The sequence below is a fragment of the Homarus americanus genome, unplaced genomic scaffold (assembly GCF_018991925.1).
Source record: "Homarus americanus isolate GMGI-L3 unplaced genomic scaffold, GMGI_Hamer_2.0 scaffold41027, whole genome shotgun sequence".
NCBI lineage: Eukaryota > Metazoa > Arthropoda > Malacostraca > Decapoda > Nephropidae > Homarus > Homarus americanus.
In genome coordinates, this window is record NW_024745073.1 from 2,831,518 (window position 1) to 2,859,184 (window position 27,667).

General features: G+C 38.7%; 1 protein-coding gene across 1 annotated transcript in view; it reads right to left on the bottom strand.

The window, feature by feature from the left end:
• Window positions 1-7,116: 7,116 nt before the first annotated feature.
• LOC121878306 (sphingosine-1-phosphate lyase 1-like) overlaps window positions 7,117-27,667 on the bottom strand; it is a 43,088-nt gene continuing 22,537 nt past the window's right edge. The window contains exons 5-14 of the mRNA XM_042384411.1: window positions 18,703-18,789; window positions 18,368-18,489; window positions 16,781-16,910; window positions 14,491-14,597; window positions 13,697-13,906; window positions 12,287-12,422; window positions 11,589-11,691; window positions 11,266-11,412; window positions 9,863-9,983; window positions 7,117-9,502 (exon numbers count right to left, since the gene is read on the bottom strand). Of these exons, the coding sequence (XP_042240345.1) occupies window positions 9,380-9,502; window positions 9,863-9,983; window positions 11,266-11,412; window positions 11,589-11,691; window positions 12,287-12,422; window positions 13,697-13,906; window positions 14,491-14,597; window positions 16,781-16,910; window positions 18,368-18,489; window positions 18,703-18,789 (1,286 nt within the window). The 3' untranslated portion in view covers window positions 7,117-9,379. The remainder of the gene's footprint in view (window positions 9,503-9,862; window positions 9,984-11,265; window positions 11,413-11,588; window positions 11,692-12,286; window positions 12,423-13,696; window positions 13,907-14,490; window positions 14,598-16,780; window positions 16,911-18,367; window positions 18,490-18,702; window positions 18,790-27,667) is intronic.

Below are 27,667 nucleotides of genomic sequence, written 5' to 3' on the forward strand. Positions count from 1 at the left end.
AGGTGAACAGGACGTATCTATGGGGTGGATGGACGCTGTTATCTCTCAGAAGCTTCCAGTAGATAATGATTTAGGAGTTTCTATGTGAGGAGACTGGCTGTAGGGTCACCCGGTGTGTTGCTCCTGGGCCTCTCCCTCTCCCTCTCCTCTCCCTCCCCACTCTCTCCTCTCCCTCTCCTCCTCCCTCTCGCTTTCCGTCTCCTTCTCTCTCCTCCTTCCTCTCCCTCTCCCCTCCCCTCTTTTTCCTTCTCCTTTTTCTCCCTTCCTCTCCTTCCTCTCCCCTCCTCCTCTTTCCCTCCCCCTTCTCCTTTCCCTTTTCCTCCTGTGACTTTTTTTTTCAATAGACTTTTCTCCTCCTCTCTCTGTATAATAATGATCTTCCTCCTCCTATAACTATTCTTATATTGCCCCTCTCCCCTTCTCCACCTCTCATCCCTCTCTCCCTCTCCCCTTCTCTCTCTCCTTACTATTATTGTTTGTCTTCTCTTTCTTTCTCTCTTTCCTTTCTGCTTCCTCTCCCCCTCTCTCTCTCTCTCTCTCTTTTACTACTCTACTATCTCCCTCTCTCCTTTCTCTCTTCCCCATTTCCTCCCCCCATTTCTCTATCTCTCCTCCCCCCTCTTCCTCCTCCTTCCTCTCCCTCATCTCCCCATCTCTCCCATGATGCTCTATTCCTTTTGACCTTTTTTTTATTCATCCAGAGTGACAGTGCTCCGTAGAGAGACACACACACACACACACACACACACACACACGTATCAATACTCTTTGAACATTCATCTTTGTCTCTCAGTAGGTGGGAGTGTTTTAGTGGCATCTTGTAGTAAGGGGAATGTTTCTTGGTGATGGTGAGAGAGGAATAATGTGGTTGTTATCTATATGTATGTGTGTGTGTCCCATATATGTAACATGTATGCATGTATGTATGTATATATATATATGTATGTATGTATGTATATCTATCTATCTCATCCCAGATTGAACCATAACCCTAACCTAACTTCCTTAAACTGTTTTCACCTAACACATCTTTGCAAACAGGGCCTTACACTTCACGTTGATCTACTAAAAGATGGCGGTGTTGAGAAGCGTTATATTAGTGTGCTGTCAAGGGACCCGTAATTAGGGTCATCAGGAGGGTAATTAGCCTCAGTCATGTAATTAAAACGTATGCAGGTGATGCACGGCTTGGGGTGGGGGGAAAAGAGCTCGTTTGGCGTATGATGGACAGGACAGAGATGATTCCCTGTAGGCGTGTTAAATAGTGTCCCTCTGTCCTCTCTCTGTCTCTCTCTCTCTCTCTCTCTCTCTCTCTCTCTCTCGTCTGATGCGTTTGTTGAACATTAGCTCCTCCTCCTTCTCCTCCCCTAGCGTTCTGATTGGACAGTGTCTTTGTTTATATGTCCACAAATCACGTGTGAAGTTTAGCATAGTCTTAAGAAAACACCAAAATATTCCTTAAAACACCAGAAAACACCAAAATATTCCTTAAAACACACCAACAAACACATAGCGATTTATAATACCCTTTAAAACTTTGTGTTAAAACATGGTGATTCATCTCTCTCACTCGTTTTTGTCTTGTTTAGTCTGTGTGAGTGTTTTGTTCTCAGGCATTGTTTGATAGTTTCGCAGCCGGATGTGAATCAGGTGGTTGGTTAATGGCATAGTGAGAGCTGAAGATGGTCAGTGATGGAGGAGAGAGAGAGAGAGTGGGGGGTGGTGAAGAGATAGAGAAGGGATGGGAGATGGAGGGAGGGGAGGTGGTGGGGAGAGAATAAAGAAGAAACTAGCAGAAGGGAAGAGAGATAGAGAACAAGGAGCAACAGAGAGAGAGACATAGAGAGGCAGCACCACAGGTGTTATCTACATCTTCACTACACACTCATGCAGCTCGTCCGGGTATCACCAGGTGGGGGACAGGTGCAAAAGTCGCTCACCTCTCACTAAATCGTCGATGTTGTGTTTTTTTTTTGTGTGTGTGTGTAGAAATATGTGTGTATTATTATTATTATTATTATTTTATTATTATTATTATTTATTATTATTTATTATTATTATTATTATTATTATTATTATTACTATTATTACTACCATTACAGATGACGATGTGAGCAGTGTGTTAGCTGCTAGAGACTGAAAGATCTGACCTACACCACACCCTGTACACCTCTCTTAAGTACTTCACTATCACGGTCATTATTTTTAACACAGTTATATCGACTTCATCATAGTTCGCTATAATTACTGTGCGATGATTGACTCAATAATCACAAAATAATTGTTCATTAGACACCCAGCTTATTTTACCTGAAGATTAGTACTGAGCTTATTCCACTGAAGATTAGACACTGCTTTTTTTGCTTGAACATTGTTTTAACCTTTTTACTGAAGATTAGACTTTAGCTTGTTCACTTGAACATTAGACACCCAGCATTTTTCTGAGATTAGACACCCCAGCTTGTTCACCTGAACATTGAACGCGAATGCTACCTGCTTGGGGTTAGATTAAGTAGATTAGATTAGGTTGGGTTAGTTGACTAGGTTGGGTTAGGTTGGGTTGGGTTAGGTTAGGTTTGGTTACAGGAGTAGGGCTAGGGTTGGGGTTAGGGTTGAAGTTAGGTTAGGTTAGAGGTCACACCCCTACACTCTCCCCACACCCCACTCCCACACCCTACACTTCTCCTCACATCCTTACACTCCTCCCCACACCCCTACACTCCTCCCCACCCCTACACTTCCTCCACCACTACCTCCTCCACACCCCTACACCTCCTCCCCACCACCCCTACCTCCTCCCACACTACACTTCTCCCCCCCTCCCCACGCCCCTACACTCCTCCCCACACCCCACTTCTCCCATCTCCTCCTCCCACCCCTACCTCCTCCCCACACACCCTACTTCCCACACCCCTCTCCTACCCCTACACTAATCTTCACACCCCTACCTCCTCCCACCCCTATACTCCTCCCCACCCTTACATTCTCCTCACTCCTGCCTCCTCCCCACACCCCTACCTCCTCCCCACCCCTGTCTCCCCACACCCTCCTCCCCACACCCCTACCTCCTCCCCACCCTACCTCCCTCCCCACACCTACATTCTCCCCACCCTCCTCCCCACACCCCTCCTCCCCACCCATACACTTCTCCCCACCTCCCTACCTCCTCCCCACCCTACCTCCTCCCCACACTCATCTCCCCACCCCTACACTATTTCACACCTCCCCACACCCCCTACATCCCTCCCCACCCCTACCTCCTCCCCCCACCTCCACACTTCTCCCCACACCCCTACACTAATCTTCACACCCCCTACCTCATCCCCACACTTCCTACCTTCTTCACACCCCTACACTCCTCCCCACACCCCTACATTCTCCCCCACACCCCTACCTCCTCCCCACACCCTCCCTATCCACACCCTACTCTTCAACCTCTACCTTCTCCCACACCCCTACACTAATCTTCACACCCCTACCTCCTCCACACACACACTCCTCCCCACACCCTCCCTCCCCTCCCCACTTCTCCCCCCCACACTCCTCCTCCCCACCCCTCCTCACCTCTACACTGTCTTCACACCCTACACTCCTCCCCCACACCCCTACACTCATCCTCCCCACACCCCTATGCTCATACACCCCTGCTTCTCCCCACCCCACACTCCTCCCCACACCCCTACATCATCCCCCACACCCCTACACTTCTTTCCCACACCACTACACTCCTCCCCACACCTACCTCCTCCCCACACCCTATTCCTCCCCACACCCTCACACCCCTACATCTTCCACACCTCCTTCCCACCACTACACTCCTCCACCCCTATCTCCCACTTACCCCTATCCTTCCCTATGTCCCCACCTACCTCCTCCCACCCTACCTTCTCCTCACCTCCTCCTAATCTTCTCCTCCCCACACCCCCTACCTCCTCATACACCCCCTGCTCCTCCACCTCACTCTATCACCCTACATCCTCCCCACGCCCTGCATACCTCTGCATCCTCCCACACCTACATATCACACCCCTACATGTCCCCCTACACTCATCTTCACACCTACTATCCCCACACCCTACATTCCTCCCTACATTCTCCCCATCCTGTGCTCCTCTCCACACCCCTACACTTCTCCCACACCCCTACACTCATCTTCACTTCTGCCTCCTCTCCCACCCTACCTCCTCCCCACACTATCTCCTCCACCCTACCTGCTCCCCACACCTATATCCCCACACTCCTCCCCACACCCCTCACTCCTCCCCACCTAATCTTCTGCTCCTCCCTATGCTCCTCCCCACCCCCTGTTTACATCACTCCCCACACCCTACCTCCTCCCCACACCCTCCTCTGACACCCTCCTCTCCCTCCTCCCTCCTCCTCATCTTCACACCTACATCTATACACCCTTACACTTCTCCCCACGTCATATCTCCCCACACCCTACACTTTTCCCCCACACCTACACTGCTCCTCCCCACACCCCTACTGCTCCTCCCCACACCCCTATCCTCCCACCCTAACCTTCCCCACACCACTACTAATCTTCACCCCTCATCATTACCCCTATACTTCTCCCCACACCCTACTTCTCCCCACACCTCTCCCTACCTCCTCCCCTACTCCCCTGTCCTCCCCACACCCCTTACACTTCTCCCCCACTAATCTTCACATCCCTACATTCCTCCACCACTACCTCCTCCCCACATACCCCTTCCTTCTCATACCCTGTACCTCCCACACTTCTCCCTTCTCCCCTACTACCCTACATTTCTCTTACATTCCCACTCTCCTACCACCCTCTACACTTCTCCCCCACACTGTCTCCATCACCTTGTCTGTCTCCTCACATCCTTCTCCCACTTATTTCTCCTGACCTCTGCTTCTCCCACCCTACATATCCTCATTTCATGTCTCACTCCTCCCCACTTTGCATATTCCCCACCCTCTTCTGCCCATATCCTCCGCACTCCTCACACCTGTCCTTGTGCCATTCACTTCTCCCACACCCTATCCTCCACCCTATCCTCCACCCTACATCACACCCTACCTCCTCCTCACCCATACATCCTCCCACTTTAAGGTCGCGTTTATTTAACACTTTCTATTCATTGACAATTATACTTCAAACCAATAACCTACACTCCTAGCTAGAATCCCAATATAACATCGTGTAAAGAGAATTTACTAAGGGGTATACTTATACATTTCGCCATTTTGAATCCACCGACCCACACTCACGTCTACACTTAAATCTTCCAGACACAGACTCTTTGTTTGAAAATCGAGCACTCTTGCTGCTGGGTATGAAACTCCCAGGCCTCACCCAATCAGTTTAACTGTGCCTATGATATCACACTCACAGGTTACAGTGATTGGTTAAGGTGTAGGCACATTCAGAGTACTGATAGCTTGGTGGGACATTGTCTAGCTTGGCTTTTTGGAGGGAATATTATCTACAGTCTACACTAAATTCCCATAGTATATATTTTTTCTTAAACATGATATAATTTACTCTAAGAAATAGCCCTGTTACAGCATGCTGATTAAGGATTTGTTGTCCACAATTACTGAGATACCATTGGTTAATTAATTTAACCAATGGCATCTCAGTAATTTTAATTAATTTTCTAATGCTAATTTCTTTTCTAATGCTATGGTTTTTCAAAATCAGGCTTGTGTTTATGTGTTATTCTGGATGTACAATACATAATTAGTTAAAAACATTTAATTTCAATTCTCAGAAAATATAGGGGGTTAGGCTTACCGTTTCAGAATTAATTTATCTGATTTTGTTCAACTTGACAATAATGTGCTCTTGGACATTTTGTCCTTACTTCCTGTATAATTACTTGATCAAAAGATCATCTCAATAATTTGCTTTTCTAATGCTAATTTCTTTTCTATCCCTATTTACAGCGAATGTATGCAAATAGTTCACATACCCTAAGGGTTCTAGAGAATTAGCAATGGGTGCTAGGGTACCTGAAGGCTTCCAGGAGGCTCCATGGATTTCTACCTTAGAAGGATCACTGGATAAGCACAGGGTTGATCAACATGTCATGATAAACTGCACATCTCTGTATGTTGTAAATCAATAGCTTCTTGTTTTTTTATTAAGTGTAATAAAAATTGAGGGATTTTTAAGTATTTTTAATTTAATTCAGGTCACACCGAAGTAATATTTGTCATGGAATACAAATTATATACTGTACTGTAATTCAGCTTTTCATGAAGGATGATATCACAGGTAAACAATGTAAAATAATATACAGTTTTAATAATTTTTATTAATGTACTGCACAGTATTAATTAATTGTTAGAATAAATTTGGAACACAATTTAAAAAAAAAAAGCTTTGTGACTAAAACAGCCTTACACAATGTAAATTTTGAGTATCAAAATATAATTTTTCCTATATAAAAATTTTTTTATACAAGGTGTTAGAAAAGTCAACTGTGTAGTAGAAGAGTTCTATAATATTTTCAATACTACAAGTAAAATATTTATTTTGTTTTTCTCTCCAGGCTGATTTGTTGACCATGTTATCTATGGAGGAGCATAGCTTCTTAATTGAGCATGTTTTTCGTGAAATAGGACAGTACAGTATACAGAAGAGGTAAAAAGACTATCTTCAATGCATTCCAAATATCGTTTCTCATAGAAAAGCAGTTCAAGATTGAGTGTGAAAATGTTGTGACTCAGGATCTGTAGCATATGGATGAAATTCTGGATGCAGTTTATCAAAGTCCATGCAATAGGTATCTCAACAGACAAATATATCCATGTTTATCGAATATAAAGCTGTACTTGCATTGAATTTGTTCCCGTACAGAATTACAGCTGCAGATACAACCAAAGATCCAGCGACCCCACCCTGAGTCTCGTACTTGCAATTTTACCTGTAATACTTGGTACAATAAGGCTGTATGTATGGTGATTGGTGGATCTATTTTCGGCTATATCACTGTCAGGATAAATATTAAACAAACCAATGGTAGCATTTATATAATAATAAATTATTCATCATTATTTTAAATCATGAGAAGTTTAATTTTGTATATTTGCTTAAATAATAGATTATATTAATTGGCAACTCAACTACAACCATTGCCGCAGTTCTCACATCACTGTAACTAGTTTCAGAATTTCATACACGAAAGTGGCAAAGATGTTCTTGATGTGACATTTCATAACAAGGAATGGTTCTATTTATCAGGTTTCTTATGAGCTTTTCTAACACACTGTGTAATTTACATCCATAAATGTTTTGCTTTAACTAATAAAAATACTAAATATATTAACACCCATCACATGTCAAGGCACATTTCAATATACTATTTAGTACAGTACAGTACTGTGATTATGTGAAGATTATTTTTCAACCTAATATATTTTTCCTGGCCAAACCTGGTAATCAAAGATAATATTCTGAAGGTGATTTTAAAACATATATTACTTATATCATTACTGTATAGTGATTAACTTAAGAAATGCTCAAAATTATATTACTTATATATTTAGGCAATATAATAAAAAAAATACGTACTGACTAGCATACAATACCGCATGTATTACTGGATGACTGGAGAAGATAATAATAAATATGATTTTGGTCTTACTGAAATTATAAATGTGTTAGTATCACCACCCACTAAAGTTGCTGTACAAACGAGCAATAATATTTTTATTCTAAACTAATTTTGATCAGTGAAGCAAAACAGCACACATGCTCATCACAAACGGTTTCTGATAGATAAGCAGATAAGAAGAATCCTTGAAACAACAGGAAAGAATTAACCACAAAATATAGGCAAACAAGTGTCTTAGGGAGTAAATATTATTAATTGGTGATACATGTAGAGGAAATTCTGCTCATTTGCAACACATCAAAACAATACAAACTATACATACTTTAATACTGATTCCCTTCTAACTTGAGGTATTGTTAACAAGTAAAAAAGTTATAAGCTCGCATTAAAAAAAGTCAGATGTCCGTTATGAATAACAGACTTAAAACTTAAGTGGAGGTCTTAGGTGCAAAAATCTTAAAAATAAAAGGTACTGTACTGTTATTTGGAAATAAAACTTAAGAGTAAATAATAATAATAATAATAATAATAATAATAATAATAATAATAATAATAATAATAATAATAATAATAAAAGTCTTATTAGAAAGTACCAGTAACTTTAACTAATAAAAAGATAAAAGGACATGCTTCTGAAAATAAAGTATTGCTCCTGATAACCCAATTATGACCGAGTCTATACCAAACTAGCCAACTCAAATACTGTATTATCCCAAGTCTATGAAGTAAAATCCCAGGGGAATTCCTAGACGATGCTAAATGGGACTAATTCATTATAGAGTTATGACTTTCTACCAAAAAAGGTGTTTTATAGCAAGTGGTGACTATCTAAGGATATTAGTTGTGATGTTACAACAGCCTGTGTGCAACCTGCCAGTCCCTTGGGAGAGTCATAAAGCTTAGACTCTTAGTTTCAGCCAGCTTCACTATTACCCACTGGGAGGAAGGAGGGTATGTGATTCACCTGGTCTATGCTCAATTCTAAAATGGTGTTTAAGGATCAATAAAGATCTAATGCCTGAACCGGCTATTGGTATATGTTTAATCTCTTCAACATGCTTGTAAATTGTGGCTATGGTAGAAGTAGCCAGACCAAGATCTTTCCTAATCCTAGTAGGGTCATCGCTGAGTTTATGACACTTAATTACTTCCAGCTTTGTCTCAAGAGTCACAGCCTTTTGTGGTTTCTCCGGAATAATATGGGTAGCCAAAGATTCAGCAGAATGCTTAGATGCCATTACAAAAGTTGTAACAGAAAGGATGATACAAATACACAAATATAAAGAGAGACCACTTCACACACACAATGAATGGGGGATGGAAGGACACGGGCTTGTGGGAGATGCAGGAGAGAGGGAGGGAGTATGATCAGTGAACGAGAATATGTCTTTGCGCATCTCTCCCAAATATGGCCGCACCAGCTGATTCCAAGCTATCAATCTATGAGTTCCTAACTACCTATGTGAAACGTGTATATATATTTCACTGTCAATATACATTGTATATAACCATTCTCCTACTCAAAAACATGTTAGTGTTACACACATGAACTACATAAAAGAAAGATACATTAATCATATTATCAATTATCATCATAATAAATACCTGACAGTTCCTCTTTACAATTTCTCTCTTTCATACAGTGTTACACATGAGGCATAATTTTTTTTAGTAACTTTCAATCACAAACATAAAAAACCCCCTCTACAGTAATTATATTTCACCAGAAATTTTGAGGTGAAAGTGTGGAAAATAATGGGTTTTAATGAGAAGGTGACTAAACTATTTCATATTGACTTCTTTGCTGTTTTGCTGCCTTTTGTAGAGTAGACAGCATCCAAGTAGCACCAAGCCATCTCCCCCACCAGAGAACGATCAGGGATGCTCTGAGCCATCCCATACAAAGCTGCCTGCATAGAAAAATGGTTTATATCTAAGCATCCTATTTCTAGTTTATGTATTACTGTATATATATAGTATAACTGTAATTCCTAGAGTGCATTGAATCATGATTATGGAAAATGGACTGGGTGATTTTATTATTCAGCTTGACTCATTCTATGGTGTTTAGAACCCATATACACACTTGGCAGGATAGACAACAGCATCTAAATAACTCCTCTTCTAGCTCTAACCAGAGCCCTAAAGTTTTCCCTACAGATACCCCATGAATAAATAAATAATCTTCCAAAGTGTAAAAGAGATTATAAGAAAGATATTTTTTAAGCACATATTCAAGAGACATGAGACTATGGGACAATGCTACTTACATTCCCTCCATCATTTTTAGGGGGATTCTTCATGAGAGACTCAGAGATTTCCTTGATATCCTTCAGGAAGCGTTCAACAACCCCTGACTGTGTGTGTAGAACTGTCACAGCTATGTGGATACTATGGGTGGAGAAAAGGTATAACACGAATTAAATGAGCTTCTATAAACACATTAAAGAAGTGAAACGGATACATAAATGAGGATAGACTCTGAAATTCCATTTTATAGGTGAGCCTGAAACTTAACCTTTAAACAAACATATCTGCAATTTCTTCTTCTTCAAAAAAGCACCATGTACAAAACACATGCAGGGGGAGGGCTTCCTCCAATTTTGGAGTTTTTAATTTTATATAAACTTATGTACTGTATGATCTAAAATATAATAGAAGTACAATACTGTTATCAAAGTATCTGTACACAATGTTTATTTAGCAGCCATAATACTATGTGGATATGTCACAAAAAAGATACAGAAACACCCCAGTTATTAAACATTTGGGTTACGACACTTCCACATTAAGAACAAGCCTCCCAACACTTAACCAGTTTATGAACTCTAGCATATTCAGTACACTGAACACTCGCAAATTCAATATTGCCAGGGTTCTGGATCAATTGAATTAGCCTGAAACATCAAATCAAAATTTCCATAAAATTCTGGATTTTTCCTACAAGTTGCCTTGCAATTCGAGAGAAATTCATGATTTTTTTGACAGTGTTTTCATGTTTGATACTGGGAAGCCCAGCATGACAAAAACCCAAGTTTGAAATTAAAATGAATATAATGTACAAAATATAAAGCTCATCAACTTACTGTTAATTGTGGTCTTGTAATAAAGAATTATACTGCAATGCTGGCCCCCAAAGATGTAATTTTTATACAGACTAAAACTTTTATTCCATTCCCTAATGTAAGTTGGGGTCAAAATTTTGTTCCCAACCAAAATGAAGCAGCATGGACAAATGAGATGAATATGTCAGGGTAAGTCAGTTCAGAGACTCATTCCTATGAATGTGATCGATCTATGACAACAATTGGATTTGATGGGTGGGAGGGAAACATGGATTGAGCTGAGTCTCTGTATTTTTCTAACATTTCCAACAACACAGAACCCATCTTCAGAAAAAATACAGCAAGTAGAAGAAGTCAAAGGCTTATGTACCCCTGGTGCACCTCACCTCTCCTCGTGTCGGAGCCTGATTGACTGTCATCTACCTGACCTGGCTACCTTACTGAGCGATGTCAATGCTAGGTCCACGACATGCTTCGACCAGCACATGAAACCCTCCCTATGGATTGTACATCATTTTTACAAATATACACCCGACCCTCGCTTTATGCCACCTCCAGCTTATGATAATTAGAACACTCTTGATCACATGACACTAATTAAAACTTACCTTGATGGGAACTGCAGAGCATTTAAATTCCATCCTCGTTTGCTCATTTGATCTGAGAGAGCATAGACGTTAAACTGGTGAGACCCGAGAGCAACCACTGAAACTTCAGGCTTGCCGTACACAAAGATCCCTGGGATGACACGACATCTGTGGTAAAGAATAAGACAATTAAAAGTTAGAACTTCATTGTGTCCTCTTAATTTTTTTTACATAGGGTCTTTTTTGTATTTATTATCAATAGATCAAAACTGGCAGATGGGATAAAGATATTGTAAGGGAAAGAAATATCTTTATTGCAAGAATGTAGTATTGTAAGAGTTTACCCATTTTCAATCTTCTTAGCTGTTTGAATGACTTCTTTGGTGTAGTCCACATAGCCTTGGTGACCATGATACACTAATGCAGCCCAACACGCTGCCACAATCCCTGCAACAGCATGTCCATTATATAACTGTATTGTTCTACTAATTCTAATCTAATTATATACTGCATATCAGATGAGGTAACCTTCACTGTTACCCAATACTGCTCCGTTATAATGAAAGGCCAACTGACACATTCTCTCGATATCACAGGCCAAGCCAGGATATAGGGAAAAGAAATTCTTTCTGGCCATTCATACATAGGACATTGCCTTGCCCTGAATCAAAACCCTTAACTGATTCAATCTAGCCTCTGATGTAACCTAAAAATCTCTCTCTCTCCTAAATATTTTCTTGGAATATGAATCGTCATAGATTCTTCTCTTTTCTATCTGAATGAACGCAGCAGTCATTTTTATGGAGCTTTTTAATCTGTGAACTTCTATCTGAATAATAAGCATTCTTTACAATAAATGTATTGTATTTAAGACTAAAAGCTATAACAAATCTAGCTATTGTATGTCTAATGAAACTCCAATATTTCCCTCTATTCAGCAAATTATCCCATGCAAAATCTCCTTAGTTGATTTGTATCCTAGCATGGCTCCATATACTTCATGCTTTTTCTGAGATAACAATAACAGGAAGTCTATCGTTACCTCCTGATCTAGATCCACCAATTGTTGCTGTAGCATAGATGCCGCCCTGCCAGTCAGGGGTGACAAAAAACTGGTGGTGACGATATTTGGGTTCTCTGTACATTATCACTGATGAGCCCTTGGGAGCATATCCATACTGAAAGGTCAGAGAAAAATATTACCTTGCAACAATGCCTTCTTTGACAAACATTTTGAGTACAGAAGCCTTTGAATAAAATTACAGTAGACTCCCATAAATTTACAATATTTCTCTGTAAAGATAAAAAATTCTTGAAGTAGCAGATATCTAATCTGCCACCACTGTAGCCAGCAAGGTCATTTACTACCAAACATGTGCATCATTACAGGTAAGCATACATGCTATTATAATGAGACAAAACTCACAAGAAGAGAATTACACTTATAAGTAGGAAGTATAGAGAGTAGGAATGTAAAGATAGGAAACTTAGTAGCGTGGCCTGGATGTTATTTGCACAGCGTCACTACGCTTATCTTATCTCGTATGTCAATACACGTATATTACTTTTTAAAGGGACAACTTGTTAAACACCTCTTGATACAACTATTTATTAATTCACTCAATGACATGGACACATTAATATCACTATTATATCGGGGTACTAACACATTATGCTTTACGTTACTTGACACTGACTCTCTGACACACCTGAATGAATACACTTCCCACAGTAGGTAACTCACTCTAGGACGTTCTGACAAGACTCACGTGTACCCTGACGTAGGCCCAGTGAGTGCTGGCTGGGCTGCCTGGTCTGGTCGGGAGGTCTCCCTCCCGACCTGGGGAGGGGGCGTGCGTGACTCTGCTTAGTGAACCGAGTGACGACCCGAACGGGAGAGAGATGACAGCAACCAGAATGATAATCGTAATGGAATATCGAATATCGAATGCCCGTGGACGGGACTGTAGGGCCTTTATATGGGGTCGGCCCAGCCGGCTTCTGACCTCTAACAATTAACACTAAACTGGTTTGATCTGGATAATTGTGTGCAGGTGTGGTCCTGGCCAGGTGTCTTGGCTGGGTGCGGTTGTAGGTCACGCGGCTCACGTCATTAGCGGGCGAGGTCAAGTCCCTTGGGTCGACCTGAGGTGTGTCAACCCGGAATGTGGTGGTACCACGAGGTCTGTGGTGTACTCGCTGTTATATGTGACATAATTCTGGGCTGTAAGCTTTGGTCTGACAATCAATCATTACACTATTCTTTCTCTAAAGCTTATTTCTTTTTGCTTTTCACAAACACTGTACACAAATTTTTTTATGGGGATAAGCCTACCTGGGACCATATTACTGGCCCACGTTGGGGCCTGCATCAAGTTAAATCACATCAAGTTGTGCACTTAGCAAAAGAAAAAGGAAATGGAAACAATAAAAATAATTGAAAGAGGTTTACCTTATGGGTGTCTGCAGATATACTAGTTACACCCTTCAACCGGAAGTCAAACCGTGGAACAGGGTACCCAGCTTCTTCCATAAATGGGATGAGGAAGCCTCCAAGACAAGCATCCACATGAACAGGAATGTTGTACTTCATGCCCAGCTCTGCAATCTCCTCTATGGGATCTATCACACCATGTGGGAACTGAGGAGCTGAACCTGTCAACTAAACCGAAATAATCCAGTTATTATAAAACAATGAAGGATAAATTCTTTTGATTTCATAATGTAGAACCATTGACAGGTACGGTTCAAAAAAAAATGTATAATGGTTAAGATTTGTGCATGAGTATGTAAATCTTATTTTTGTATTTCAACAAGTTATGGAAAACAGTACCATATTTAAAATGCTGGATATATTACACTGGGTAGGATGATAAAGTAGTTACACACTTCTGGAAGTTATTTTTATGGCATGCAAGAAATTTCTTAAATGCTGATACAATTCTTTTTAATTGAGGAAACAGCACTCTTACAGTCTAAAGGTCTTCAGAGTGGCCTACACAACACCTAGTTTGGAATACCCCCCTTGCCAGTTCCTGCAATGGTAGGGAGCTTGTTCCAGTGGTAAGCCACTCTGTCCAACGAATCTATGTCAGTTGTAAAACAGCAACTCGCCGAGTGAACCAGGATTAAGACAATGGAGTGAAGTGGCTAAATGGAGGAACATGTAAAGGTGTTCAGAGAAAGTCACAACTTTGGCCATCCTGCTATTGTGAAGAAAGTATAAAGGCTGCATAAAAAACTTACCATACAAGTGCTTCTGTTAATCATTGATTTCATAGCATTCATGTCCACTTTCATAGTTATAGGATCTAGAGGCACATGTCTGATGCGCATCGACAGCAGCTGGGCACCTGGGTAAAACCATAATTTATAAATGATATAATGAACAATCTATTACCTTAAACTGCACTGACTTTATAGAAATATAAAATATGCCAATTCTCATCATACTGCAGTGTCTCATTAATAATTCTACCAAATACTAGAGTATGTGTCAATAGCACACATTTCTGTTCCTACATACCTATTCTCTTTTCCTTTTCTTACCTTCTTTGTTCCACTCCAAAGCATCTTCTTACTATGCTCATACAGTACTGTAGTTTACTTTCTTTGTTTTCATTCATAATCTCTCCTCATTTCCTATACTTCATATACTGTAAACAGGGCAGGGGCAGATCCAGGAATATCAAAAGGGGGGGTCCAAGAAGTTGTAGGTGGGGGAACATGATGAACACAGATGCCCACCCAACTGGAGGTTGGGGGATTAGGGGTGCTGTAAGCCTCCCCCAGAAAACTTTTGACATCTGACCAATATCATGGGCATTTTGAGGCCATTTTTAGGCAATGTGTACTTGATATTAGGAGATACTCTGAGGTCAATGATAATTACATACTTTTTACTATACAAAAATGCCTCAGTACAATACTGCATTAAAGAAAAGTATTGGAATTTTCTAATGAAAATGGGGGTCCAGGCTTAATCACTAACATCATTTATTGTCTCTTAGTCTTTTGTTCTTATACTGTATGTACCTCTGCTCAATAGAAAGACCTGAAAATTTTGTTTATAAAATATATGTGCTACCAATGGTCATAAAATGAAAATCCAAAAACTGAAGATTTTATAAGCATTAAAACATACATAAACCACTTGAACAGCATGAAAATCTAACTTAAGTAATTTATTAATGATCACAACAGGATACAGTCAGTGAATATGAATGGATCAGCCTAATCACTGATGGGTGTGGCAGCTCTAACATTTAATCCATATTGAGTCTTAACACAGCATTGTTCAAAGTACAAAATTATTTTCATACCTTGCCCTGACAGCTGACGGCAAAAGGTATGAAGTGACAAGGATGGTAAAAAATGCTGCATTTGTACCCATCATGTCACTTCACTCAATACTGTACTGTAGTTCACCTGTATTTCCCATAAGAAGATAACTTCACACATTGTATTAGTGAACTTCAAGGATCTGTGGGGAATTACTGCACAATGGATGCTATATGAAGGCAGTAGTTCTGTATATTGGAGTAAAATTTCCTTAAAAGATTGTTTCACCAGTGCAGGGATCAGTACTGATATAATATTCTGCAGTCACATGTTACCTGATAACCGACGCATATGGTGGACAGGGAAAAGTCGTTGGATAGTGAATCAATGTTTATCAAAGCAATTAATCTCATAAGAATAAAACAAATTCAAGGGGTTAGGGACTGGCCACCCTCCAAAAACTCTCATCTACCCTTAATATATCTCTGTCATGCAAATTTTCAAGCATGAAAATAAAGCAAGCATAATAAGCCTTAAATAAGCAATGCAAACCATAAATTGAGACTGTTATTTACCTGTACCGTATTGAGGATGGTAGAGACGGTTTAGGGTGGCAAGTTCAAGTCTCTATCACTCTTTGCTGGTCCATCACCACTCTTATTACACCTAATTATGGCTTATTATGCATTATCACATCACATCAAGCTGTCCAGCACAAGTGGAACTATCACTGGGGCATTTAGGCAAAATTGAGTAACACACTGAGTCAGAAATAATGAAAAAACACAAAGTCAGAGACAAAAAGTAAGTGCAAACGAGCAAAGAAGGCAGGAATGAGTCGGGGCAGTGCACAGAGCCCTCTGGTGGTAAGAATTCGCACAAAGCCACCGCCAGCCAAATTCAAAACAGCTCTGCCGTTCCTATCCTGATCATCAGATCTCCGGTGTATCAACAAAACTTGCGGGGTATTTCCCTAATATGTAATTGTCAGTGATGCGATGCAGCAGTTAACGGGACATTGGTACACCTGTATTCGGGGTACACCTGTTTTGTATATTATAGATTTCACAGGCTTTTTTAACAACTCTTGAATGACAACATTTTAAATTCTTGCTGAAAGGACTTCTTAATACACCATTAGAGATGAGATTACCAGACAGGCATTTGATACCCCTGATGCTTATACCAAAAATATCTCTGAAAATTATCCTGAGGAATAAAACCAAGATAACACAACGTTATTGTACATTTTTACCTTTGTCAAAAGCTGCGTGAGCAGACACTGGAACAAGCATCTCTGGTGACTTAACACCTTTCACATTGATTGCATAATCCCGATAAGCTTTGCATGCTAAGATGATGCTTTCTGTACCACCGGTTGTCATCTGTAACACAATAAACAATAGATGAGCTTTCACACCTCAATAGTTTCTTCTGATTATGGGATGATCCTGAAGTTTTGTGAATTTCATCAGGTCAGTTCATAACCCTCAAGTTTATATGCATGCAGAGGAATGAAAAACAACTGTAGGTACTATTTACGACATAAGGATTGACATATATAATCTTATGTTATAATAAAAGGGAACAGATGAGCGACCTACAAAATTTGGCAACAAGAACACTTCCTGGCAGAGCCTAACTGGTCTTGGAGGACTGATGTTACAATAATGACTGCACTGTCCTGCTGGATCAGTATCAATTGGTGCCTATCAGCTATTTGGCTGGCACACTAGGACTCCCACAGACTATAAAAAGACAGCTAGTGAACAGATGTAAGGAACAATGCAGTAAACTGAGCCTAATAATTATTTCTCTTTAGGCTGGTAACAATTACAAGTTTTGAGAGAGAAAGAGAGAGCTGGGAGCATTCAGGAATCTATAGAATGCACTTTGTTACGACCCAAGGAGTTGTTAGCCCCCGTCCAATTCTTGAATCAGAGAACGCGACTAATCCTGATTCAACTCTTTCTGACTTATCCTTGTTGTCACCAAGAAAGCTCAGGTTCTCAATTGCCTCAGCCATGTCAATGTTATTATTACTGTTAACTCTGTACTGTATCTTTATATTTCTGGCTAAATAAATTGTTTCAATATCAAAGTGTGGTGTAAGCCAGTTGGTAACTAGCTATTCCTCGCCTGGGTTGGCTGCTCATCTCTTGGACTTCGCTGTGTTCTCTGATGTGGTGTTCCCCTGCTGTGTGTCCTCAGTGTGACAGACTGTTGGAACTTCATTCCTCTAGAGTGAAAGAAGGCTGAGTATTGATAGGGAGAATAGATCTCGTATCTATTCTACCGAGTGTGTAGTTCCTCCCTCAGACACGTATGTGGGTATGTGACAAGGTGGTATAATTTTAGTGTTTAGTGTAAGTGTTTATGTGCTAATGTAATATTGTTTATTGTAATGTAAAGTGTAATTTTCTCCCTTTTGTATTACTTTGTATGTTTTAATATTTGTTATCAGTACATAGTTTATATCTGTACCTTTTTATAGTCCCTCTTGGTGACAGACCAGAAATAGGGTATTTCTTTTAAGACCTGATGGTCATAATAAGCAGTGGCACGAGCTCAAGGTTCTTATAATCCTGCTGTTGCTGCCTCTGCTGTAAGTACATCGTTATCACTCTCATGGCAACAGTAATCACATTTGACAGAAAAATACCATCAACCTTAATCTCTTTGTTTCCCTCCAAATGTGCTGAGAATAAGAATATTCACAGTACTGTACCTCATTGTTAGGCTCTCTCTGTGATCCCTTTTCAATCATTCAGCTGTATATTCAGTAAGGTTACAAGGAAGGATCAAGGGCATTGAAGGCTTTTGCATACAATGGCATACTTACACAACCACAAGACTTGCTGTCTCCATTATACATTGCACAGCACATGCGCACCACTTCTGCCTCCATTTTCCTTACTCCCGGAAAGACATCTGGGTGGAGAGGGTTTGTCCAAGCTGACATTCCTGAGGGAAAGCAATTTCAAAGATTTACATCATGATGCAACACAAATAATTAAGGAAATACAAAGGTAAGAGGAATTAGAGTGATGATGAGGGTTGAGATGATACATCCAACACTCAAGAACCAAATTAAATTCTAAATGATGAGAAAACTTAAGACATAGGACTTGTTATAATACTCCTTGATGCAAGTATTTGAGGAAAAGTTGAACTTACCATAAACTTTGGTCATTATGTCAGTGAGAGCCTGGTTTCCATTGTATACAGTTCCAGAAGCACATCCAGTCTCCCACTTAAAAGAGCCTGTAAAAAAAGAATCCCACATCATATGATGTACATATATTACAGATTAAAACACACCTGAGACAGGTGATCAAGCAAGATAAGCATCATGACTTGCTTTGACACACTAACACAATGACGCAGATTAAGAACTAGATATATCCCAGCTTTTTCTGTTACTGTACTATAAATTCTCATTTTATGGGAACCAGCACCCTAATGCCAACCCATATAATTCTGAATGAAATATTCTTGTCATACACACAGAAAGGGAGTAAACATGAAAGTGAGTGGGCCATGATGGACAGCGGGTTGATGATGAAAATTTATCACAACACAACTGATGGCACCAAAGGAAGAAGGAAATTTTTATGAGGGATAAAAAAACTGGTGAAGGAGGTGAGGAGGTCTTGGAATGTAGTCAGACCCTTTCTATGTAGAAGCTATGTCTTTTAAGAATGATGCTTTCCATGAATTCATGTTAGGGCAGTGGGACACTCAATCTTTAAATGACTAAGAAAAGAAATACAAGTTTTATGATGCTAAAATCATTATTATTTGTTATTACAGCATGCCCTGACAATTTGCGGACCTCGATTAATTATTCGAGGATGTCACCCTGGATGTACCTAAGAATGTCTAAGGGTAATTTTAAAGTTACTGGCACTTTAGCGGCCGGGACAGGGAGTCATTCGTTCTAGAGACAGCAATTTCTTTTACCTGTATTGTATGTGTGTGTGTGTGTGTGTGTGTGTAGACACAAACAGTGGTGGGCACGGTTCCGCTAATTAGCGAAGCTAACTTTCTAGGTAGCGGATTAGCGTTTTCGCTAACTTTGGAAACCATTAGTACTTTGCATTCAGCATGCTCAGGAGTACATATACTGAGATTTTCAGGAAAATCAAATTTTTGACCATAAACATAAGTCTTATGCCTTAGTAATTTTTTGACCAAAATTGACTTTTCTCTCGGAATTGAAATTTGAGGGGTTTAACCAATTAATTACTTCCAGAAGAACAGAAAAACAACAAAATTTCACCTGGGAAACCCATAGTTGGCTAGTAATTAGCTTTGAAAAAGTCCTAAGCATTGAAAAAGTCCTAAAAATACTCCAAGCCTCATTAAGGCGACTAATTACCCTCCAATCGAAACGAGGATCATAGCTTTGCATTCAGCATGCTCAGGAGTACGTATACTGAGATTTTCAGCAAAATCAAATTTTTGACCATAAACATAAGTCTTATGCCTTAGTAATTTTTTGACCAAAATTGACTTTTCTCTCTGAATTGAAATTTGAGGGGTTTAACCAATTAACTACTTCCAGAAGAACAGAAAAACACCAAAATTTCACCTGGGAAACCCATAGTTCGGTAGAAATTAGCTTTGAAAAATTCCTAAGCATTGAAAAAGTCCTAAGAATACTCCTAGCCTCATTAAGGCCACTAATTACCCCCCAATCGAAACGAGGATCATAGCTTTGCATTCAGCATGCTCAGGAGTACATATACTGAGATTTTCAGCAAAATCAAATTTTTGACCAAAAACATAAGTCTTATGCCTTAGTAATTTTTTGACCAAATTGACTTTTCTCTCGGAATTGAAATTTGAGGGGTTTAACCAATTAATTACTTCCAGAAGAACACAAAAACACCAAAATTTCACCTGGGAAACCCATAGTTGGCTAGTAATTAGCTTTGAAAAATTCCTAAGCATTGAAAAAGTCCTAAAAATACTCCTGGCCTCATTAAGGCCACTAATTACCCCCCAATCGAAACGAGGATCATAGCTTGCATTCAGCATGCTCAGGAGTACATATACTGAGATTTTCAGCAAAATCAAATTTTTGACAAAAACATAAGTCTTATGCCTTAGTAATTTTTTGACCAAAATTGACTTTTCTCTCGGAATTGAAATTTGAGGGGTTTAACCAATTAATTACTTCCGAAGAACACAAAAACACCAAAATCTCACCTGGGAAACCCATAGTTGGCTAGTAATTAGCAGAAAAAGTCTAAGCATTGAAAATGTCCTAAAATACTACAAAGCCTCATTAAGGCCACTAATTACCCCCCAATCGAAACGAGGATCATAGCTTTGCATTCAGCATGCTCAGGAGTACATATACTGAGATTTTCAGCAAAATCAAATTTTTGACAAAAAACATAAGTCTTATGCCTTAGTAATTTTTTGACTAAAATTGACTTTTCTCTCGGAATTGAAATTTGAGGGGTTTAACCAATTAATTACTTCCAGAAGAACAGAAAAACACCAAAATTTCACCTGGGAAACCCATAGTTCGGTAGAAATTAGCTTTGAAAAATTCCTAAGCATTGAAAAAGTCCTAAAAATACTCCTGGCCTCATTAAGGCCACTAATTACCCCCCAATCGAAACGAGGTTCATAGCTTTGCATTCAGCATGCTCAGGAGTACATATACTGAGATTTTCAGCAAAATCAAATTTTTGACCAAAAACATAAGTCTTATGCCTTAATACTTTTTAGACCAAAATTGACTTTTCTCTCGGAATTGAAATTTGAATGGTTTAACCAATAAATTACTTCCAGAAGAACACAAAAACACCAAAATCTCACCTGGGAAACCCATAGTTGGGCAGAAATTAGCTTAGAAAAAGTCCTAAGCATTGAAAAAGTCCTAAAAATACTCCAAGCCTCATTAAGGCCACAAATGACCCCCCAATCGAAACGAGGATCATAGGTTTGCATTCAGCATTCTCAGGAGTACATATACTGAGATTTTCAGCAAAATCAAATTTTTGACCATAAACATAAGTCTTATGCCTTAGTAATTTTTTGACCAAAATTGACTTTTCTCTCTGAATTGAAATTTGAGGGGTTTAACCAATTAACTACTTCCAGAAGAACAGAAAAACAACAAAATTTCACCTGGGAAACCCATAGTTGGCTAGTAATTAGCTTTGAAAAAGTCCTAAGCATTGAAACAGTCCTAAAAATACTCCAAGCCTCATTAAGGTGACTAATTACCCCCCAATCGAAACGAGGATAATAGCTTTGCATTCAGCATGCTCAGGAGTACATATACTGAGATTTTCAGCAAAATCAAATTTTTGACCAAAAACATAAGTCTTATGCCTTAATAATTTTTAGACCAAAATTGACTTTTCTCTCGGAATTGAAATTTGAGGGGTTTAACCAATTAATTACTTCCAGAAGAACACAAAAACACCAAAATCTCACCTGGGAAACCCATAGTTGGGCAGAAATTAGCTTAGAAAAAGTCCTAAGCATTGAAAAAGTCCTAAAAATACTCCAAGCCTCATTAAGGCCACTAATTACCCCCCAATCGAAACGAGGATCATAGCTTTGCATTCAGCATGCTCAGGAGTACATATACTGAGATTTTAAGCAAAATCGAATTTTTGACCAAAAACATAAGTCTTATGCCTTAGTAATTTTTTGACCAAAATTGACTTTTCTCTCGGAATTGAAATTTGAGGGGTTTAACCAATTAATTACTTCCAGAAGAACACAAAAACACCAAAATTTCACCTGGGAAACCCATAGTTGGCTAGTAATTAGCTTTGAAAAATTCCTAAGCATTGAAAATGTCCTAAAAATACTCCTGGCCTCATTAAGGCCACTAATTACCCCCCAATCGAAACGAGGATCACAGCTTTGCAATCAGCATGCAAAGGAGTACATATACTGAGATTTTCAGCAAAATCAAATTTTTGACCAAAAACATAAGTCTTATGCCTTAGTAATTTTTTGACCAAAATTGACTTTTCTCTCCGAATTGAAATTTGAGGGGTTTAACCAATTAATTACTTCCAGAAGAACACAAAAACACCAAAATTTCACCTGGGAAACCCATAGTTGGCTAGTAATTAGCTTTGAAAAATTCCTAAGCATTGAAAAAGTCCTAAAAATACTCCTGGCCTCATTAAGGCCACTAATTACCCCCCAATCGAAACGAGGATCATAGCATTGCATTCAGCATGCTCAGGAGTACATATACTGAGATTTTCAGCAAAATCAAATTTTTGACAAAAAACATAAGTCTTATGCCTTAGTAATTTTTTGACCAAAATTGACTTTTCTCTCGGAATTGAAATTTGAGGGGTTTAACCAATTAATTACTTCCAGAAGAACACAAAAACACCAAAATCTCACCTGGGAAACCCATAGTTGGCTAGTAATTAGCTTTGAAAAAGTCCTAAGCATTGAAAATGTCCTAAAAATACTACAAGCCTCATTAAGGCCACTAATTACCCCCCAATCGAAACGAGGATCACAGCTTTGCAATCAGCATGCTCAGGAGTACATATACTGAGATTTTCAGCAAAATCAAATTTTTGACCAAAAACATAAGTCTTATGCCTTAGTAATTTTTTGACCAAAATTGACTTTTCTCTCGGAATTGAAATTTGAGGGGTTTAACCAATTAATTACTTCCAGAAGAACACAAAAACACCAAAATTTCACCTGGGAAACCCATAGTTCGGTAGAAATTAGCTTTGAAAAATTCCTAAGCATTGAAAAAGTCCTAAAAATACTCCTGGCCTCATTAAGGCCACTAATTACCCCCCAATCGAAACGAGGTTCATAGCTTTGCATTCAGCATGCTCAGGAGTACATATACTGAGATTTTCAGCAAAATCACATTTTTGACCAAAAACATAAGTCTAATGCCTTAATACTTTTTAGACCAAAATTGACTTTTCTCTCGGAATTGAAATTTGAGAGGTTTAACCAATTAATTACTTCCAGAAGAACACAAAAACACCAAAATCTCACCTGGGAAACCCATAGTTGGGCAGAAATTGGCTTAGAAAAAGTCCTAAGCATTGAAAAATTCCTAAAAATACTCCAAGCCTCATTAAGGCCACTAATTACCCCCCAATCGAAACGAGGATCATAGCTTTGCATTCAGCATGCTTAGGAGTACATATACTGAGATTTTCAGCAAAATCAAATTTTTGACCATAAACATAAGTCTTATGCCTTAGTAATTTTTTGACCAAAATTGACTTTTCTCTCTGAATTGAAATTTGAGGGGTTTAACCAATTAACTACTTCCAGAAGAACAGAAAAACAACAAAATTTCACCTGGGAAACCCATAGTTGGCTAGTAATTAGCTTTGAAAAAGTCCTAAGCATTGAAAAAGTCCTAAAAATACTCCAAGCCTCATTAAGGTGACTAATTACCCCCCAATCGAAACGAGGATAATAGCTTTGCATTCAGCATGCTCAGGAGTACATATACTGTGATTTTCAGCAAAATCAAATTTTTGACCAAAAACATAAGTCTTATGCCTTAATAATTTTTAGACCAAAATTGACTTTTCTCTCGGAATTGAAATTTGAGGGGTTTAACCAATTAATTACTTCCAGAAGAACACAAAAACACCAAAATCTCACCTGGGAAACCCATAGTTGGGCAGAAATTAGCTTAGAAAAAGTCCTAAGCATTGAAAAAGTCCTAAAAATACTCCAAGCCTCATTAGAATACTAATTGCCCCCAATCAAGAGCAGGGATCATGGCTTGCGGTCCAGCATGCTCCAGGAATTACATACTTCAGGATTTTTAAAGCAAAAATCAGTGCGGCCAAAAACATAAGTCTTATACCTTAATAATTTTTTGACCAAAATTGACATTTCTCTCGGAATTGGAATTTGAGGGGTTTAACCAATTAATTACTCCCATAAGAACACAAAAACACCAAAATCTCACCTGGGAAACCCATAGTTGGCTAGTAATTAGCATTGAAAAAGTCCTAAGCATTGAAAAAGTCCTAAAAATACTCCAAGCCTCATTATGGCCACTAATTACCCCCCAATCGAAACGAGGATCATATCGTTGCAATCAGCATGCTCAAGAGTACTTATATTGAGATTTTCAGCAAAATAAAATTTTTGGCCAAAAACATAAGTCTTATACCTTAGTAATTTTTTGACCAAAATTGACTTTTCTCTCGGGATTGGAATTTGAGGGGAGTTTAACCAGTCATTACTTCCAGAAGAACACAAAAAACACAAAAATTTCACCTGGAAACCCATAGTTGGATAAATATTAATTAAGCTTTGAGAAAAAAATTCTAAGCATTGAAAAGTCCTAAAAATACTCCTGGCCTCATTAAAGGCCACTTCATTTTCCCAATCAGGAAACGAGGATCATAGCATTGCATTCAGCATATCAGGAGTATATACACAAGTTTTCAGCAAAAATCAAATTTTTTGACAAAAACATAAGTCTTATGCCTTAATAATTTTTAGACCAAAATTGACTTTTCTCTCGGAATTGAAATTTGAGGGGTTTAACCAATTAATTACTTCCAGAAGAACACAAAAACACCAAAATCTCACCTGGGAAACCCATAGTTGGCTAGTAATTAGCTTTGAAAAAGTCCTAAGCATTGAAAATGTCCTAAAAATACTACAAGCCTCATTAAGGCCACTAATTACCCCCCAATCGAAACGAGGATCACAGCTTTGCAATCAGCATGCTCAGGAGTACATATACTGAGATTTTTAGCAAAATCAAATTTTTGACCAAAAACATAAGTCTTATGCCTTAGTAATTTTTTGACCAAAATTGACTTTTCTCTCGGAATTGAAATTTGAGGGGTTTAACCAACTAATTACTTCCAGAAGAACACAAAAACACCAAAATTTCACCTGGGAAACCCATAGTTCGGTAGAAATTAGCTTTGAAAAATTCATAAGCATTGAAAAAGTCCTAAGAATACTCCTAGCCTCATTAAGGCCACTAATTACCCCCCAATCGATACGAGGATCATAGCTTTGCATTCAGCATGCTCAGGAGTACATATACTGAGATTTTCAGCAAAATCAAATTTTTGACCAAAAACATAAGTTTTATGCCTTAGTAATTTTTTGACCAAAATTGACTTTTCTCTCTGAATTGAAATTTGAGGGGTTTAACCAATTAACTACTTCCAGAAGAACAGAAAAACACCAAAATTTCACCTGGGAAACCCATAGTTGGCTAGTAATTAGCTTTGAAAAAAACCTAAGCATTGAAAAAGTCCTAAAAATACTCCAAGCTTCATTAAGGCCACTAATTAACCCCCAATCGAAACGAGGATCATAGCTTTGCATTCAGCATGCTCAGGAGTACATATACTGAGATTTTCAGCAAAATCAAATTTTTTACCATAAACATAAGTCTTATGCCTTAGTAATTTTTTGACCAAAATTGACTTTTCTCTCGGAATTGAAATTTGAGGGGTTTAACCAATTAATTACTTCCAGAAGAACAGAAAAACACCAAAATTTCACCTGTGAAACCCATAGTTGGCTAGTAATTAGCTTTGAAAAAGTCCTAAGCATTGAAAATGTCCTAAAAATACTACAAGCCTCATTAAGGCCACTAATTACACCCAATCGAAACGAGGATCACAGCTTTGCATTCAGCATGCTCAGGAGTACATATACTGAGATTTTCAGCAAAATCAAATTTTTGACCATAAACATAAGTCTTATGCCTTAGTAATTTTTTGATCAAAATTGACTTTTCTCTCTGACTTGTAATTTGAGGGGTTTAACCAATTAACTACTTCAAGAAGAACAGAAAAACACCAAAATTTCACCTGAGAAACCCATAGTTCGGTAGAAATTAGCTTTGAAAAATTCCTAAGCATTGAAAAAGTCCTAAAAATACTCCTAGCCTCATTAAGGCCACTAATTACCCCCCAATCGAAACGAGGATCATAGCTTTGCATTCAGAATGCTCAGGAGTACATATACTGAGATTTTCAGCAAAATCAAATTTTTGACCAAAAACATAAGTCTTATGCCTTAGTAATTTTTTGACCAAAATTGACTTTTCTCTCGGAATTAAAATTTGAGGGGTTTAACCAATTAATTACTTCCAGAAGAACAGAAAAACACCAAAATTTCACCTGGGAAACCCATAGTTCGGTAGAAATTAGCTTTGAAAAATTCCTAAGCATTGAAAAAGTCCTAAAAATACTACAAGCCTCATTAAGGCCACTAATTACCCCCCAATCGAAACGAGGATCATAGCTTTGCATTCAGCATGCTCAGGAGTACATATACTGAGATTTTCAGCAAAATCAAATTTTTGACAAAAAACATAAGTCTTATGCCTTAATAATTTTTAGACCAAAATTGAATTTTCTCTCGGAATTGAAATTTGAGGGGTTTAACCAATTAATTACTTCCAGAAGAACACAAAAACACCAAAATCTCACCTGGGAAACCCATAGTTGGGCAGAAATTAGCTTAGAAAAAGTCCTAAGCATTGAAAAAGTCCTAAAAATACTCCAAGCCTCATTAAGGCCACTAATTACCCCCCAATCGAAACGAGGATCATAGCTTTGCATTCAGCATGCTCAGGAGTACATATACTGAGATTTTAAGCAAAATCGAATTTTTGACCAAAAACATAAGTCTTATGCCTTAGTAATATTTTGACTAAAATTGACTTTTCTCTCGGAATTGAAATTTGAGGGGTTTAACCAATTAATTACTTCCAGAAGAACACAAAAACACCAAAATCTCACCTGGGAAACCCATAGTTGGCTAGTAATTAGCTTTGAAAAAGTCCTAAGCATTGAAAATGTCCTAAAAATACTCCTGGCCTCATTAAGGCCACTAATTACCCCCCAATCGAAACGAGGATCACAGCTTTGCATTCAGCATGCTCAGGAGTACATATACTGAGATTTTCAGCAAAATCAAATTTTTGACCAAAAACATAAGTCTAATGCCTTAATACTTTTTAGACCAAAATTGACTTTTCTCTCGGAATTGAAATTCGAGAGGTTTAACCAATTAATTACTTCCAGAAGAACACAAAAACACCAAAATCTCACCTGGGAAACCCATAGTTCGGCAGAAATTAGCTTAGAAAAAGTCCTAAGCATTGAAAAAG